Source organism: Rhinoderma darwinii, chromosome 3 (genome assembly GCF_050947455.1).
Source record: "Rhinoderma darwinii isolate aRhiDar2 chromosome 3, aRhiDar2.hap1, whole genome shotgun sequence".
Lineage (NCBI taxonomy): Eukaryota > Metazoa > Chordata > Amphibia > Anura > Rhinodermatidae > Rhinoderma > Rhinoderma darwinii.
In genome coordinates this window covers 4,733,768-4,754,318 of record NC_134689.1, presented here as the reverse complement: position 1 = coordinate 4,754,318, position 20,551 = coordinate 4,733,768, and the positions used below count along the sequence as shown (strand labels likewise).

General features: G+C 38.1%; 1 protein-coding gene across 2 annotated transcripts in view; it reads right to left on the bottom strand.

Moving 5' to 3' along the window:
- NINJ2 (ninjurin 2) overlaps positions 1-18,910 on the bottom strand; it is a 33,378-nt gene extending 14,468 nt beyond the window's left edge. The window contains exon 1 of one of the 2 annotated variants that reach the window (XM_075859786.1): positions 18,793-18,910. In XM_075859786.1, coding sequence (XP_075715901.1) covers positions 18,793-18,825 — 33 coding nt within the window. In that variant the 5' untranslated portion in view covers positions 18,826-18,910. Of the gene's footprint in view, positions 1-18,272; positions 18,280-18,792 lie in introns of those variants that run through there. The other variant, XM_075859787.1, reaches the window with a different exon arrangement.
- Positions 18,911-20,551: the final 1,641 nt, after the last annotated feature.

The window sequence follows — 20,551 nt, the reverse complement described above, 5'->3', positions numbered from 1 at the left end:
ATAGTAGTTATATTCTTGTATAGTATTATAGTAGTTATATTCTTGTATAGTATTATAGTAGTTATATTCTTGTATAGTATTATAGTAGTTATATTCTTGTATAGTATTATAGTAGTATTATAGTAGTAAAATATAGAAAAAACTACATATATATTTGGTATCGCCATAATTGTATTGACCCAAAGAATAAAGTTAACAGGTTGTTTTAATTGCACAGTGAATTCCGTAAAAACGGCGCACAAAAAACATGGAGGAATCGGTTTTTTTAATTTTCTACCCCACAAATAATTTTTTTCCCGTTTCCTAGTACATTATACGGCAAAATAAATGGTGCTACGAAAAACTACAACTCGTCCCGAAAAAATCAAGCCCTCATAGTACTATATCGACTGAAAAATAAAGACTTTATGGCTTCTGGAATGTGGGGAGGAAAAAACAAAAATGAAAATCTGAAAGAGGGCTGCGGCGGGAAGGGGTTAATGTGTGTCTCAAAAAAATCATTGTTTTTATATTCCTAAATTTTCTTGATCGTTTAACACGGTCAAGTTTTCCTGTGTATTTATGATAAGGTAATTTAGCAGAAGGTTGATAATTGCTGAGTTACATGATTTTGACGTGTCACCCTGGTCCGTGTGACTCAGCCATTACGCACTGTCTGTGTAGCTGGTGGCATTATATGTATATAGCAGTGATCAATTACAGATACCCCAGGACATGTCACATAAAGACAGAAGTGATCAGTCCGGTCCGTTTACATCTCCTGATCCTGAAATGCACATTCACTGAACCTGCTTAACAATCCCTTGTCACATAGGGAGGAAACCTGGAGTCAAGTGCCAGTCATCGAGCACACGATACATCCGCAAAACTTGTGTACCAGCAGTACAAGTTATGAAGCGACTGCAAAGATCACATAGAAATATAAACTATAAATGTGCAAGAATATAACTACTATAATACTGCCCCCTATATACAAGAATATAACTACTATAATACTGCCCCCTATATACAAGAATATAACTACTATAAGGGCATGACCACACATGGCGGAATTCCTCCGCAACTGTCCGCATCAATGCCGCACAGAATCTGCGTTGCAGATTCTGCAGCGGATCTGCACAAAATGTGCAGAAAATTGATGCGGACTGGCCGCTGCGGACTGCAGGAAAAGTGCTTCTCTTCTCCCTATTCAGTGCAGGATAGAGAGAAGGGACAGCACTTTCCCTAGTGAAAGGAAACGATTTTCATACTTACCGGCCGTTGTCTTGGTGACGCGTCCCTCTTTCGGCATCCAGCCCGACCTCCCTGGATGACGCGCCAGTCCATGTGACCGCTGCAGCCTGTGCTTGGCCTGTGATTGGCTGCAGCCGTCACTTACACTGAAACGTCATCCTGGGAGGCCGGACTGGAGACAGACGAAGGGAGTTCTCGGTAAGTATGAACTTATATGTTTTTTTACAGATACATGTATATTGGGATCGGTAGTCACTGTCCCGGGTGCAGAAACAGTTACTGCCGATCGCTTAACTCTTTCAGCACCCTGGACAGTGACTATTTACTGACGTCTCCTAGCAACGCTCCCGTCATTACGGGAGCCCCATTGACTTCCTCAGTCTGGCTGTAGACCTAGAAATACATAGGTCCAGCCAGAATGAAGAAATGTCAAGTAAAAAAAGCAAGACGCATCCGCAGCACACATGACATGTGCATGACAGCTGCGGACTTCATTGCGGAACTTTGAATCTCCATTGAAGTCAATGGAGAAATTCCGCCATGAGTCCGCCACTGCTCCGCAACAGACAGAGCATGCTGCGGACACCAAATTCCGCTCCGCAGCCTATGCTCCGCAGCGGAATTGTACGCATCGTGTAAACGAACACTGCTAAATTAAAGTGAAAGTCAATGTAGAAACGGCTCCGCTGCGGATTAACGCTGCGGAGTGTCCGCAGCGGAATTTAAGTGCAATTCCGCCATGTGTGAACCCGCCCTTACTGCCGATCGCGTAACTCTTTCAGCACCCTGGACAGTGACTATTTACAGACGTCTCCTAGCAACGCTCCCGTCATTACGGGAGCCCCATTGACTTCCTCAGTCTGGCTGTAGACCTAGAAATACATAGGTCCAGCCAGAATGAAGAAATGTCATGGTAGTAAAAACAATACGCTCCGCAGCACACATAAGATCTGCGGACTTCATTGCGGAATTTTGACTCTCCATTGAAGTCAATGGAGAAATTCCGCCATGAGTCCGCAACCAGTCCGCCACTGCTCCGCAACAGACAGAGCATGCTGCGGACACCAAATTCCGCTCCGCAGCCTATGCTCCGCAGCGGAATTGTACGCATCGTGTAAACGAACACTGCTAAATTAAAGTGAAAGTCAATGGAGAAACGGCTCCGCTGCGGATTAACGCTGCGGAGTGTCCGCAGCGGAATTTAAGTGAAATTCCGCTATGTGTGAACCCGCCCTAATACTGCCCCTATATACAAGAATATAACTACTATAATACTGCCACTATATACAAGAATATAACTACTATAATACTGCTCCTATATACAAGAATAGAACTACTATAATACTGCCCCCTATATACAAGAATATAACTACTATAATACTGCCACTATATACAAGAATATAACTACTATAATACTGCCCCCTATATACAAGAATATAACTACTAGAATACTGCTCCTATATACAAGAATATAACTACTATAATACTGCTCCTATATACAAGAATATAACTACTATAATACTGCCACTATATACAAGAATATAACTACTATAATACTGCCCCCTATATACAAGAATATAACTACTATAATACTGCCCCCTATATACAAGAATATAACTACTATAATATTGCCCCTATATACAAGAATATAACTACTATAATACTGCCCCTATATACAAGAATATAACTGCTATAATACTGCCCCCTATATACAAGAATATAACTACTATAATACTGCCCCCTATATACAAGAATATAACTACTATAATACTGCTCCTATATACAAGAATATAACTACTATAATACTACCCCTATATACAAGAATATAACTACTATAATATTGCCCCTATATACAATAATATAACTACTATAATACTGCCCCCTATATACAAGAATATAACTACTATAATACTGCCCCTATATACAAGAATATAACTACTATAATACTACTCCTATATACAAGAATATAACTACTATAATACTGCCCCTATATACAAGAATATAACTCCTATAATACTGCTCCTATATACCAGAATATAACTATTATAATACTGCCCCCTATATACAAGAATATAACTACTATAATACTACCCCCTATCTACAAGAATATAACTACTATAATACTGCCCCTATATACAAAAATATAACTACTATAATACTGCTCCTATATACAAGAATATAACTACTATAATACTGCCCCCTATATACAAGACTATAACTACTATAATACTGCCCCTATATACAAGAATATAACTACTATAATACTGCTCCTATATACAAGAATATAACTATTATAATACTGCCCCCTATATACAAGAATATAACTACTATAATACTACCCCTATATACAAGAATATAACTACTATAATACTGCTCCTATATACAAGAATATAACTATTATAATACTGCCCCTATATACAAGAATATAACTACTATAATACTGCTCCCTATATACAAGAATATAACTACTATAATACTGCCCCCTATATACAAGAATATAACTACTATAATACTGCCCCCTATATACAAGAATATAACTACTATAATACTGCCCCTATATACAAGAATATAACTACTATAATACTGCCACCTATATACAAGAATATAACTACTATATTACTGCCCCCTATATACAAGAATATAACTACTATAATACTGCCCCTATATACAAGAATATAACTACTATAATACTGCCCCTATATACAAGAATATAACTACTATAATACTGCCCCTCTATATGAGAATATAACTACTATAATACTGCCCCCTATATACAAGAATATAACTACTATAATACTGCCTCCTATATACAAGAATATAACTACTATAATACTGCCCCTATATACAAGAATATAACTACTATAATACTGCCCCTATATACAAGAATATAACTACTATAATACTGCCCTCTATATACAAGAATATAACTACTATAATACTGCCCCTATATACAAGAATATAACTACTATAATACTGGCCCCTATATACAAGAATATAACTACTATTATACTGCCCCCTATATACAAGAATATAACTACTATAATACTGCTCCTATATACAAGAATATAACTACTATAATACTGCCACCTATATACAAGAATATAACTACTATAATACTGTCCCCTATATACAAGAATATAACTACTATAATATTGCCCCCTATATACAAGAATATAACTACTATAATACTGCCCCCCTATATACAAGAATATAACTACTATAATACTGCCCCTATATACAAGAATATAACTACTATAAAACTGCCCCTATATACAAGAATATATCCACTATAATACTGCCCCCTATATACAAGAATATAACTACTATAATACTGCTCCCTATATACAAGAATATATCCACTATAATACTGCTCCTATATACAAGAATATAACTACTATAATAGTGCCCCCTATATACAAGAATATAACTACTATAATACTACCTCCTATATAAAAGAATATAACTACTATAATACTGCCCCTATATACAAGAATATAACTACTATAATACTGCCCTCTATATACAAGAATATAACTACTATAATACTGCCCCTATATACAAGAATATAACTACTATAATACTGCTCCTATATACAAGAATATATCTACTATAATACTGCCCCCTATATACAAGAATATAACTACTATAATACTGCCCCTATATACAAGAATATAACTACTATAATACTGCCCCTATATACAAGAATATAACTACTATAATACTGCTCCTATATACAAGAATATAACTACTATAATGCTGCCCCTATATACAAGAATATAACTACTATAATAGTGCCCCCTATATACAAGAATATAACTACTATAATGCTGCCCCTATATACAAGAATATAACTACTATAATAGTGCCCCCTATATACAAGAATATAACTACTATAATTCTGCCCCCTATATACAAGAATATAACTACTATATTACTGCTCCTATATACAAGAATATAACTACTATAATACTGCCCCCTATATACAAGAATATAACTACTATAATACTGCCCCTATATACAAGAATATAATTACTATAATACTGCTCCTATATACAGGAATATAACTACTATAATACTACCTCCTATATACAACAATATAACTACTATAATACTGCCCCTATATACAAGAATATAACTACTATAATACTGCCCCTATATACAAGAATATAACTACTATAATACTGCCCCTATATACAAGAATATAACTACTATAATACTACCTCCTATATACAAGAATATAACTACTATAATACTACCTCCTATATACAAGAATATAACTACTATAATACTACCTCCTATATACAAGAATATAACTACTATAATACTACCTCCTATATACAAGAATATAACTACTATAATACTGCCCCCTATATACAAGAATATAACTACTATAATACTGCTCCCTATATACAAGAATATAACTACTACTATAACACTGCTCCTATATACAAGAATATAACTACTATAATACTGCTCCTATATACAAGAATATAATTACTATAATACTGCCTCCTATATACAAGAATATAACTACTATAATACTGCCCTCTATATACAAGAATATAACTACTATAATACTGCCCCTATATACAAGAATATAACTACTATAATACTGGCCCCTATATACAAGAATATAACTACTATTATACTGCCCCTATATACAAGAATATAACTACTATAATACTGTCCCCTATATACAAGAATATAACTACTATAATATTGCCCCCTATATACAAGAATACAACTACTATAATACTGCCCCTATATACAAGAATATAACTACTATAAAACTGCCCCTATATACAAGAATATATCCACTATAATACTGCCCCCTATATACAAGAATATAACTACTATAATACTGCTCCCTATATACAAGAATATATCCACTATAATACTACCTCCTATATAAAAGAATATAACTACTATAATACTGCCCCTATATACAAGAATATAACTACTATAATACTGCCCCCTATATACAAGAATATAACTACTATAATACTGCCCCTATATACAAGAATATAACTACTATAATACTGCTCCTATATACAAGAATATATCTACTATAATACTGCCCCCTATATACAAGAATATAACTACTATAATACTGCCCCTATATACAAGAATATAACTACTATAATACTGCCCCTATATACAAGAATATAACTACTATAATACTACCTCCTATATAAAAGAATATAACTACTATAATACTGCCCCTATATACAAGAATATAACTACTATAATACTGCCCCCTATATACAAGAATATAACTACTATAATACTGCCCCTATATACAAGAATATAACTACTATAATACTGCTCCTATATACAAGAATATATCTACTATAATACTGCCCCCTATATACAAGAATATAACTACTATAATACTGCCCCTATATACAAGAATATAACTACTATAATACTGCCCCTATATACAAGAATATAACTACTATAATACTGCCCCTATATACAAGAATATAACTACTATAATACTGCTCCCTATATACAAGAATATAACTACTATAACACTGCCCCTATATACAAGAATATAACTACTATAATACTGCCCCCTATATACAAGAATATAACTACTATAATACTGCCCCTATATACAAGAATATAACTACTATAATACTGGCCCCTATATACAAGAATATAACTACTATTATACTGCCCCTATATACAAGAATATAACTACTATAATACTGTCCCCTATATACAAGAATATAACTACTATAATATTGCCCCCTATATACAAGAATACAACTACTATAATACTGCCCCTATATACAAGAATATAACTACTATAAAACTGCCCCTATATACAAGAATATATCCACTATAATACTGCCCCCTATATACAAGAATATAACTACTATAATACTGCTCCCTATATACAAGAATATATCCACTATAATACTACCTCCTATATAAAAGAATATAACTACTATAATACTGCCCCTATATACAAGAATATAACTACTATAATACTGCCCCCTATATACAAGAATATAACTACTATAATACTGCCCCTATATACAAGAATATAACTACTATAATACTGCTCCTATATACAAGAATATATCTACTATAATACTGCCCCCTATATACAAGAATATAACTACTATAATACTGCCCCTATATACAAGAATATAACTACTATAATACTGCCCCTATATACAAGAATATAACTACTATAATACTACCTCCTATATAAAAGAATATAACTACTATAATACTGCCCCTATATACAAGAATATAACTACTATAATACTGCCCCCTATATACAAGAATATAACTACTATAATACTGCCCCTATATACAAGAATATAACTACTATAATACTGCTCCTATATACAAGAATATATCTACTATAATACTGCCCCCTATATACAAGAATATAACTACTATAATACTGCCCCTATATACAAGAATATAACTACTATAATACTGCCCCTATATACAAGAATATAACTACTATAATACTGCTCCTATATACAAGAATATAACTACTATAATGCTGCCCCTATATACAAGAATATAACTACTATAATAGTGCCCCCTATATACAAGAATATAACTACTATAATGCTGCCCCCTATATACAAGAATATAACTACTATAATAGTGCCCCCTATATACAAGAATATAACTACTATAATACTGCCCCTATATACAAGAATATAACTACTATAATACTGCTCCTATATACAAGAATATAACTACTATAATACTGCCCCTATATACAAGAATATAACGACTATAATACTGCCCCCTATGTACAAGAATATAACTACTATAATACTGCCCCCTATATACAAGAATACAACTACTATAATACTGCCCCCTATATACAAGAATACAACTACTATAAGGGCATGACCACACATGGCGGAATTCCTCCGCAACTGTCCGCATCAATGCCGCACCTAATCCGGGTTGCGGATTACGGCTGCGGATCTGCACAAAATGTGCAGAAAATTGATGCGGACTAGCTGCTGCGGACTGCGGGAAAAGTGCTTCTCTTCTCCCTATCAGTGCAGGATAGAGAGAAGGGACAGCACTTTCCCTAGTGAAAGTAAAAGAAATTCATACTTACCGCCCGTTGTCTTGATGACGCGTCCCTCCTTCGGCATCCAGCCCGACCTCCCTGGATGACGCGCCAGTCCATGTGACCGCTGCAGCCTGTGCTTGGCCTGTGATTGGCTGCAGCCGTCACTTACACTGAAACGTCATCCTGGGAGGCCGGACTGGAGACAGAAACAGGGAGTTCTCGGTAAGTATGAACTTATATGTTTTTTTACAGATACATGTATATTGGGATCGGTAGTCACTGTCCCGGGTGCAGAAACAGTTACTGCCGATCGCTTAACTCTTTCAGCACCCTGGACAGTGACTATTTACTGACGTCTCCTAGCAACGCTCCCGTCATTACGGGAGCCCCATTGACTTCCTCAGTCTGGCTGTAGACCTAGAAATACATAGGTCCAGCCAGAATGAAGAAATGTCATGTTAAAAAACCAATACGCTCCGCACCACACATAACATGTGCATGACAGCTGCGGACTTCATTGCGGAACTTAGAATCTCCATTGAAGTCAATGGAGAAATTCCGCCATGAGTCCGCAACCAGTCCGCCACTGCTCCGCAACAGACAGAGCATGCTGCGGACACCAAATTCCGCTCCGCAGCCTATGCTCCGTAGCGGAATTGTACGCATCGTGTAAACGAACACTGCTAAATTAAAGTGAAAGTCAATGGAGAAACGGCTCCGCTGCGGATTAACGCTGCGGAGTGTCCGCAGCGGAATTTAAGTGAAAATCCGCCATGTGTGAACCCGCCCTAATACTGCCCCTATATACAAGAATATAACTACTGTAATACTGCCCCTATATAAAAAGAATATAACTACTATAATACTGCGCCTATATACAAGAATATAACTACTATAATACTGCCCCTATATACAAGAATATAACTACTATAATACTGCCCCTATATACAAGAATATAACTACTATAATACTGCCCCAATATACAAGAATATAAGTACTACAATACTGCTCCTATATACAAGAATATAACTACTATAATACTGCCCCTATATACAAGAATATAACTACTATAATACTCCCCCTATATACAAGAATATAACTACTATAATACTGCTCCTATATACAAGAATATAACTACTATAATACTGCCCCCTATATACAAGAATAGAACTACTATAATACAGCCCCCTATATACAAGAATATAACTACTATAATACTGCTCCTATATACAAGAATATAACTACTATAATACTGCTCCTATATACAAGAATATAACTACTATAATACTGCCCCTATATACAAAGAATATAACTACTATAATACTGCCCCTATATACAAGAATATAACTACTATAATACTCCCCCTATATACAAGAATATAACTACTATAATACTGCTCCTATATACAAGAAAATAACTACTATAATACTGTCCCCTATATACAAGAATATAACTACTATAATACTGCTCCTATATACAAGAATATAACTACTATAATACTGCCCCTATATACAAGAATATAACTACTATAATACTGCTCCTATATACAAGAATATAACTACTATAATACTGCTCCTATATACAAGAATATAACTACTATAATACTGCCCCTATATATAATAATATAACTACTATAATACTGCCCCCTATAAGCAAGAATATGTCTACTATAATACTGCTCCTATAGTCAAGAAAATAACTACTATAATACTGTCCCCTATATACAAGAATATAACTACTATAATACTGCTCCTATATACAAGAATATAACGACTATAATACTGCCCCCTATATACAAGAATATAACTACTATAATACTGCTCCTATATACAAGAATATAACTACTATAATACTTCTCCTATATACAAGAATATAACTACTATAATACTGCCCCTATATATAATAATATAACTACTATAATACTGCCCCCTATATACAAGAATGTAACTACTATAATACTGCTCCTATATTCAAGAATATAACTACTATAATACTGCCCCTATATACAAGAATATAACTACTATAATACTGCTCCCTATATACAAGAATATAACTGCTATAATACTGCCCCTATATACAAGAATATAACTACTATAATACTGCCCCCTATATACAAGAATATAACTCCTATAATACTGCCCCTATATACAAGTATATAACTACTATAATACTGCCCCCTATATACAAGAATATAACTACTATAATACTGCTCCTATATACAAGAATATAACTACTCTAATACTGCCCCCTATATACAAGAATATAACTACTATAATACTGCTCCTATATACAAGAATATAACTACTATAATACTGCTCCTATATACAAGAATATAATTACTATAATACTGCCCCTATATATAATAATATAACTACTATAATACTGCCCCCTATATACAAGAATATAACTACTATAATACTGCTCCTATAGTCAAGAAAATAACTACTATAATACTGTCCCCTATATACAAGAATATAACTACTATAATACTGCTCCTATATACAAGAATATAACTACTATAATACTGCTCCTATATACAAGAATATAACTACTATAATACTGCCCCTATATATAATAATATAACTACTATAATACTGCCCCCTATATACAAGAATATAACTACTATAATACTGCTCCTATAGTCAAGAAAATAACTACTATAATACTGTCCCCTATATACAAGAATATAACTACTATAATACTGCTCCTATATACAAGAATATAACTACTATAATACTGCCCCCTATATAATACTGCTCCTATATACAAGAATATAACTACTATAATACTTCTCCTATATACAAGAATATAACTACTATAATACTGCCCTATATACAATAATATAACTACTATAATACTGCCCCCTATATACAAGAATATAACTACTATAATACTTCTCCTATATTCAAGAATATAACTACTATAATACTGCCCCTATATACAAGAATATAACTACTATAATACTGCCCCCTATATACAAGAATATAACTACTATAATACTGCCCCTATATACAAGTATATAACTACTATAATACTGCCCCCTATATACAAGAATATAACTACTATAATACTGCTACTATATACAAGAATATAACTACTATAATACTGCCCCTATATACAAAGAATATAACTACTATAATACTGCCCCTATATACAAGAATATAACTACTATAATACTCCCCCTATATACAAGAATATAACTACTATAATACTGCCCCCTATATACAAGAATATAACTACTATAATACTGCTCCTATATACAAGAATATAACTACTATAATACTGCCCCCTATATACAAGAATAGAACTACTATAATACTGCCCCCTATATACAAGAATTTAACTACTATAATACTGCTCCTATATACAAGAATATAACGACTATAATACTGCCTCCTATATACAAGAATATAACTACTATAATACTGCTCCCTATATACAAGAATATAACTACTATAATACTGCTCCTATATACAAGAATATAACTACTATAATACTGCTCCCTATATACAAGAATATAACTACTATAATACAGCTCATATATACAAGAATATAACTACTATAATACTGCCCCCTATATACAAGAATATAACTACTATAATACTGCTCCTATATACAAGAATATAACTACTATAATACTGCCCCCTATATACAAGAATATAACTACTATAATACTGCTCCTATATACAAGAATATAACTACTATAATACTGCCCCCTATATACAAGAATATAACTACTATAATACTGCTCCTATATACAAGAATATAACTACTATAAGGCAGGGTTCACACGTGGCGGAATTTCACTTAAATTCCGCTGCGGACACTCCGCAGCGTTAATCCGCAGCGGAGCCGTTTCTCCATTGACTTCCACTTTAATTTAGCAGTGTTCGTTTAGACGATGCGTAAAATTCCGCTGCGGAGCATAGGCTGCGGAGCGGAATTTGGTGTCCGCAGCATGCTCTGTCTGTTGCGGAGCAGTGGCGGACTCATGGCGGAATTTCTCCATTGACTTCAATGGAGATTCTAATTTCCGCAATGAAGTCCGCAGCTGTCATGCACATGTTATGTGTGCTGCGGATGCGTCTTGCTTTTTTAACTTGACATTTCTTCATTCTGGCTGGACCTATGTATTTCTAGGTCTACAGCCAGACTGAGGAAGTCAATGGGGCTCCCGTAATGACGGGAGCGTTGCTAGGAGACGTCAGTAAATAGTCACTGTCCAGGGTGCTGAAAGAGTTAAGCGATCGGCAGTAACTGTTTCTGCACCCGGGACAGTGACTACCGATCACAATATACAGCAACCTGTAAAAAAATATAAGTTCATACTTACCGAGAACTCCCTGCTTCTGTCTCCAGTCCGGCCTCCAGGGATGACGTTTCAGTCTAAGTGACGGCTGCAGCCAATCACAGGCCAAGCACAGGCTGCAGCGGTCACATGGACTGCTGCGTCATCCAGGGAGGTCGGGCTGGATGCCGAAGGAGGGACGCGTCACCAAGACAACGGCCGGTAAGTATGAAATTCTTTTACTTTCACTAGGGAAAGTGCTGTCCCTTCTCTCTATCCTGCACTGATAGGGAGAAGGGAAGCACTTTTCCTGCAGTCCGCAGCAGCTAGTCCGCATCAATTTTCTGCACATTTTGGGCAGATCCGCAGCCGTAATCCGCAACCCGGATTAGGTGCGGCATTGATGCGGACAGTTGCGGAGGAAATCCGCCACGTGTGGCCATGCCCTAATACTGCCTCCTATATACAAGAATATAACTACTATAATACTGCCTCCTATATACAAGTCTATAACTACTATAATACTGCTCCCTGTATACAAGAATATAACTACTATAATACTGCTCCTATATACAAGAATATAACTACTATAATGCTGCCTCCTATATACAAGTCTATAACTACTATAATAATGCCCCCTATATACAAGAATATAACTACTATAATACTGCCCCCTATATCCAAGAATATAACTACTATAATACTGCTCCTATATACAAGAATATAACTACTATAATACTGCCCCTATATACAAGAATATAACTACTATAATACTGCTCCTATATACAAGAATATAACTACTATAATACTGCTCCTATATACAAGAATATAACTACTATAATACTGCCTCCTATATACAAGAATATAACTACTATAATACTGCTCCCTATATACAAGAATATAACTACTATAACACTGCCCCTATATACAAGAATATAACTACTATAATACTGCCCCCTATATACAAGAATATAACTACTATAATACTGCCCCCTATATACAAGAATATAACTACTATAATACTGCCCCCTATATACAAGAATATAACTACTATAATACTGCCCCCTATATACAATATAATTACTATAATACTGCCCCCTATATACAAGAATATAACTACTATAATACTGCCCCTATATACAAGAATATAACTACTATAATACTGCTCCTATATACAAGAATATAACTACTATAATACTGCCTCCTATATACAAGAATATAACTACTATAATACTGCTCCCTATATACAAGAATATAACTACTATAATACTGCTCCTATATACAAGCATATAAATACTGTAATACTGCTCCTATATACAAGAATATAACTACTATAATACTGCTCCCTATATACAAGAATATAACTACTATAATACTGCTCCTATATACAAGCATATAAATACTGTAATACTGCTCGTGCATAGTGCCATACTGCACCCGCATCGTGCCATAGTGTGTCCACATATGCCAAACATTGCCCAAATAGTATCAGACGGTGCAGCAAGTGCCATACTTAGCCCTTGTAGTCATAAAGTGCCGAATAGTATGAAACCTTCCCAGGAGCGCCATACTTTGCTGACATAATGCCTTGGTAAACAGTGCCCAGTGAGTGCCATACTGTGCCGAGATAAATCGCGCCCACCGTCCCCAGTGACACAGTTGCCACCTTCACAGAGCATCCACCACTGAACTTCTAGACTACGCGGACCAGGAGGGTTACACTAACGACACCTGAAAACATGACCCGACCACTAGGCATGCCAATGATACAATTCTATTATACTCTATACGAAAAACACTACAACCCCCAACATGACCCGACCACTAGACATGCCAACAATACAATTCTATTATACTCTATACGAAGAACACTACAACCCCCAACATGACCCGACCACTGGATATAGCTATAATACAATTCTGTTATAATCTATACGAAGAACACTACAACCCCCAACATGACCCTACCACTAAACATGCCAATAATACAATTCTGTTAGACTCTATACGAAGAACACTACAACCCCCAACATGACCCGACCACTGGATATAGCTATAGTACAGTTCTATTATACTCAACTACAACCCCCAACATGACCCGACCACTGGATATAGCTATAGTACAGTTCTATTATACTCAACTACAACCCCCAACATTATCCCGACCACTGGATATAGCTATAGTACAGTTCTATTATACTCAACTACAACCCCCAACATGACCCGACCACTGGATATAGCTATAGTACAGTTCTATTATACTCAACTACAACCCCCAACATTATCCCGACCACTGGATATAGCTATAGTACAGTTCTATTATACTCAACTACAACCCCCAACATGACCCGACCACTGGATATAGCTATAGTACAGTTCTATTATACTCAACTACAACCCCCAACATGACCCGACCACTGGATTTAGCTATAGTACAGTTCTATTATACTCAACTACAACCCCCAACATGACCCGACCACTGGATATAGCTATAGTACAGTTCTATTATACTCAACTACAACCCCCAACATGACCCGACCACTGGATATAGCTATAGTACAGTTCTATTATACTCAACTACAACCCCCAACATGACCCGACCACTGGATATAGCTATAGTACAGTTCTATTATACTCAACTACAACCCCCAACATGACCCGACCACTGGATATAGCTATAGTACAGTTCTATTATACTCAACTACAACCCCCAACATGACCCGACCACTGGATATAGCTATAGTATAGTTCTTTTATACTCAAATACAACCCCCAACATGACCCGACCACTGGATATAGTTATAGTACAGTTCTATTATACTCAACTACAACCCCCAACATGACCCGACCACTGGACATGATCATAACATAATTCTATAATACTTTATACAGAGAACACTACAACTCCCAACATGTCTATAGTGACTGCATCTCCTGAATGAAGCTTTTGCTCTATATTTTCTCCATAGTTTGTGAGGTGAGGTCTCTACTTCCCAATAATTGACATCATTTGGTGGGAGGGTTGAGCTGAGGTCACAGGAATCCTCTAGAAGTCGGATCTTTAGGTGAATGGACGATCCGCAGACACAAACATCTGGGGAAAATTAGGAATTCTCTCTGCTCAGAAATGTTACTCGGAAATTCCAGGGAAAGTGAGGAGGGATCAGCAAAAAAACAAAATAAATACACATTATGGCTGTGACTATATCTGCAGAAGCTGCAGGCCTCATCCTTCCAAAATCATAGATCATCTCATACTCCATTCACAACTAGAGCTGCATTCATAATTCTGCTGGTTCACTTTGGGACCTCACTATTAACTCTATTGGTTCAATGTCTGTACAGAAGATGACACTAAACTGATATCTCTCATAAATTCTAAGTAGCAGCCAGTGGAGTTCTGAATGCAGCTTTGGTTGTGACTGGAGTACAAGATCAGTAAAGCAAACTACTAGTGAGTGGTGACCCGCCTTTCACCTGACCTGCTGAAGCCTCAAGGTGTTTTCACCTACAGGTGCCACCCTCCCCGCTCGTAGCGACAGCAGAATTGCCCTCGTCCCTGTTACCCTGAAGCCTCCCCAACCTAATTGACACAAGTCTCTTATTTCCCAGGGTCTTTTTCCCATACAAAATCCTTAGTCACTAAGTGTTCCAAAAAGGGGCTGAATTCTACATTCCAAGTGGGATCCCTGAGCCCTCAACCCTAAACTTGGCGCCTGGTGACTCTTTTCTCTCAAAGGACCTTGGATTCTAGGTCATGTCTTCTAGACCTCTTAGATCCCACTTTAGTCTTGGGACTATCTCTACCTCATAGTCTTGGGCTAAAGGCCCTGAACCTCATGTATCTACGGACCATCGGTGAGAGGACCATGAATGTTCACTCGTCTCGGAGGGCCCTTTCTGATGGACTCTTTGGTCTTTTGGACAACTTTTTCCATTAGACTGGCCCCCAAGAGCATAACTTGGCTCCAATGGGACTTTCCTATAGCCCCTTTCTGATATTACAAATAGTGGGAATGTAATTTCTTAATCTCAAAGTATCCGGAGCAAGGACTGTTTTATCTTTTCAAGGATTGTTCTTCACAACATCTTGGTATCACTTGTCTCCGAGCGACTTTGGTCTCAGCAAAGAGTTTTTGAACTAACCCGAAAGTCATGTCTCTAGTTTGTAGACTGGACTACATGGCGCCCCCAATCTCTTCTTTGTGTAAGGACCCGAGATTAGAGACCCTACATTATCACTTGTTTCTGTGAGCCTTCTCTAGAAACTTTTAGGTTCTTCTTTAGAGTTTTTGGATTAGAAGAGTAAATTTTCTTGACCCCGGGCCCTGAGAGTTTTTAGTTTCTTGATTAGAAGCCCTAATTTTTTTTTTTTTATCTATCTAAGAACCATTCATAAGAGGCCCAGAATTATAACTTGTCTCTAAGGGTCTCTCTCTGGGAACTTCTAGGTCCTTCTTTAGAGTTTTTGGATTTGAGGGAGTAAATGGTCATGTCCCGGATCTTGGGAGTTTTTGACTTCTTGACTAGGGACCCCAAGTCTTATCTATCTAAGGACCATAGATTATAGATTCCCAGAATTATCACTGAGGGTCTTGGTTGAGTGACCCTAAGTTGTCTCTTCTCAATTTTGGACTAAAGGAAGGTAATTTTTCTACATTGGAGAATCTGGATCTAGGGGCCCTAAAAAAAAATTATAATCTATATAAAGGGCCCTGTATTATGACTTGGCCACAAGGACCCTTCTTATAACTTGGGGGGGATGAACTTACTTTACACCAGTCCAGTCTACGTCCTAAATAAGAACCTATATGAGGTCTTGCAGTCTCTGAAGCCCCTTGTCTTGAGATACTTGTCACAGTTTTTGGATTAAGAGGGTGTCTTTTCCATAAAATGGAGTGTCCATAGCTTGGAGCCCTAGATTTCTTATCTGCCAAGGACTTTATATACTAGATGGTCTAAGGTTTCTAAAGTCTTCAAACTTACCTTGGGAATTTTTCCCCTCTTTTGAGGTTTTGGACTAGAAGGAAGTCATTTCGAAGGTCCAGTAGGATCCCTCAACCCCTATAAACCTGAGCGCGCTAGATTAGAGGCTCTGAGGTATTACTAGATCCTGGTTATGGGGTTTATTTTGCTCTCATCTTGGGCCTCAGCTCCTGCAGTGACTCTTGGACTTGGGAGAGACCGTCTGTCCATCACGGTCCAGTCATCTCAGGTCTCCTTGATTGGATGAACGTCTTGTTATTATGTAACTAATCAGTGACCCTTATGTGGGATCTGATACATTCTACACCAGTCTTCTAAATACCGGGGGAAGGAAGGAACCGCCACCTCCCTACTGGTCGACTCACCTCCATACTGGTCGACTCACCTCCATACTGGTCGACTCACCTCCATACTGGTCGACTCCCCTCCATACTGGTCTACCCCCCTCCATACTGGTCTACCCCCCTCCATACTGGTCTACCCCCCTCCATACTGATCTACCCCCCTCCATACTGGTCTACCCCCCTCCATACTGGTCTACCCCCCTCCATACTGATCTACCCCCCTCCATACTGGTCTACCCGCCTCCCTACTGGTCTACCCGCCTCCCTACTGGTCGACTCGCCTCCCTACTGGTCGACTCGCCACCCTACTGGTCGACTCGCCTCCCTACTGGTGTACCCGCCTCCATACTGGTGTACCCACCTCCATACTGGTCTACTCGCCTCCATACTAGTGTACCCATATCCATACTGGTCTACCCACCTCCATACTGGTCTACCCACCTCCATACTGGTCTACTCACCTCCATACTGGTCTACCCACCTCCATACTGGTCTACTCCCCTCCATACTGGTCTACTCCCCTCCATACTGGTCTACCCCCCTCCATATTGGTCTACCCCCCTTCATATTGGTCTACCCCCCTTCATACTGGTCTACTCACCTCCCTACAGGTCTACTCACCTCCCTACTGGTCTACCCCCCTCCATACTGGTCTACCCCCCTCCATACTGGTCTAATCCCCTCCATACTGGTCTACCCCCCTCCATACTGGTCTACTCCCCTCCATACTGGTCTACTCCCCTCCATACTGGTCTACTCCCCTCCATACTGGTCCATTCACCTCCATACTGGTCCATTCACCTCCATACTGGTCCATTCACCTCCATACTGGTCTAACCACCTCCATACTGGTAAACTCACCTCCATACTGGTCTACTCACCTCCATACTGATCCTCTCGCCCTCAGTGGCCATTCCCTGCGCTCCTGTGGATAAGTTCTCTTTCTGCTGCTGTTGTGGCTGCAATCAGTCCTAAAGGCGGGGGCAGTTTTCTGGGCGTGGGCACAGCTGGACGCACACATGTACCATTCATCCAGCTGGAATGGGACGCTATCCATGGAGCGGGGAGCACAGATTCCTCATTGTCTGCACCGCCAGATATTTAACACGCTCTGTGCAAGCATCAGATAACCCAGTGTGGTGATGATCTGCGGAGACACCTAAAACTACAACTCCCAGCAATCACTGCCTGTAAAGGAGGTTGTGGGTTGTAGTTTTACAGGTTGTAAGTTATCTACTACTGGTGTATAGAGGGAAAACCGTTCTAAAGAGGTTGAAAACTGAACGCTGATGTTGATGCTGGGAGTTGTAGTTGTCTAATTACTAAAACTTCACTTGCCATTAGTTACTTTCAGCCTGGCTCTGCATATTGTTTCACTCTGTCTGTTTTGCAACTACTACTCTCAGCATGCTATGACAGATACAGGAACAGACGCCCTTCATTATGGAAGAATGACAAAAATGGATCCTGCCCTCCCAAGGTTTATTGTCACCCAGCTTTTCCAGAGTCCAGAATGACAAATCTCCCTAGTCATGTCATCGCCTACTCTCATATTGCTGCATCACTAGGCAGATTTACTATTCAGAGGTCTCGGAAAGCTGGGTGTTCATCTCTAGATACATCTGTTTATGGGAAAGCTGGGTGACATCAAATAGGACCTCCGTTCCCGCTCTTACTGGGGTTGTCACCCTGCTTTCCCAGACTGCTGAATGGTAAATGTACCTACAGCTCCCATTATAACGACTTAAGTAGGAGAATTTCTCATACAGCCAATTGACAACCGACGTGGGAGCTGAAATTGCCGCCATATTGGTTGTCACCCAGCTTTCCCGCAAAAAAAAGATAACGGCTGAATGGAGGTTTAACAAATTGATAGAAGACGGATTATCCAGTTCACACAACTTCATTTTATATTTAGGCTGGAGAATTCCTTTAAGGCCGCACATACATAGTGCAGGTATTACAGTAAGCGGGTGTAGGGGGTGTTTGGGGTATTGCTTTGGGCTCGGCTTGTGTTAAATATGAGACGGGCGCTGGAAAAGCTAAATATAGAGGCTCGAACCTCAGCAAGAATGTGGCGCCTGTGTGAAAGAGGCCGGAGCGCTGCACAGGAGGATGAGGAGCAGTGAACGTCACCAGTTCAGAAATCCTCTCATGGAGACACAGAGGTGGTAAAACACATGAGATACCGCCGCCATGACACCGAAAATGGCGCCACAATAATGTAACATTTATTGGAGGGAGGTCCGGGCGCCGCGTCTGGACTAACACAGTGTACGCCGAATGGGAGGAGACATGTCGCAGTATGGAAGCTGTGAGGTCACGCCCCCTTTTTAAGAAATACGGCGCATGGTTCCAGTTTATAGTTAAAGTTGTATCTAAGGTCATCCATCAAGGGTCACGTATGTCACTGGCCATAGATTATATATATATATACCCCTGTGTGCATGTGCGGAAAAGTTAACAAAATTCGACAACCTTTTTGAGGGCCAGTTCTGAGAGGGTGCGGTTTACCGGGTGATGCTTACCATTGGGGCAGGGATTGTCAGGGCGTGGCTTACCATAGGGCGGCGCTGTCTGGGCGTGGCTTAGCATGGGGTGTGGTTTATCTGGGAGTGGCTTACCATGGGACTGGGTTTG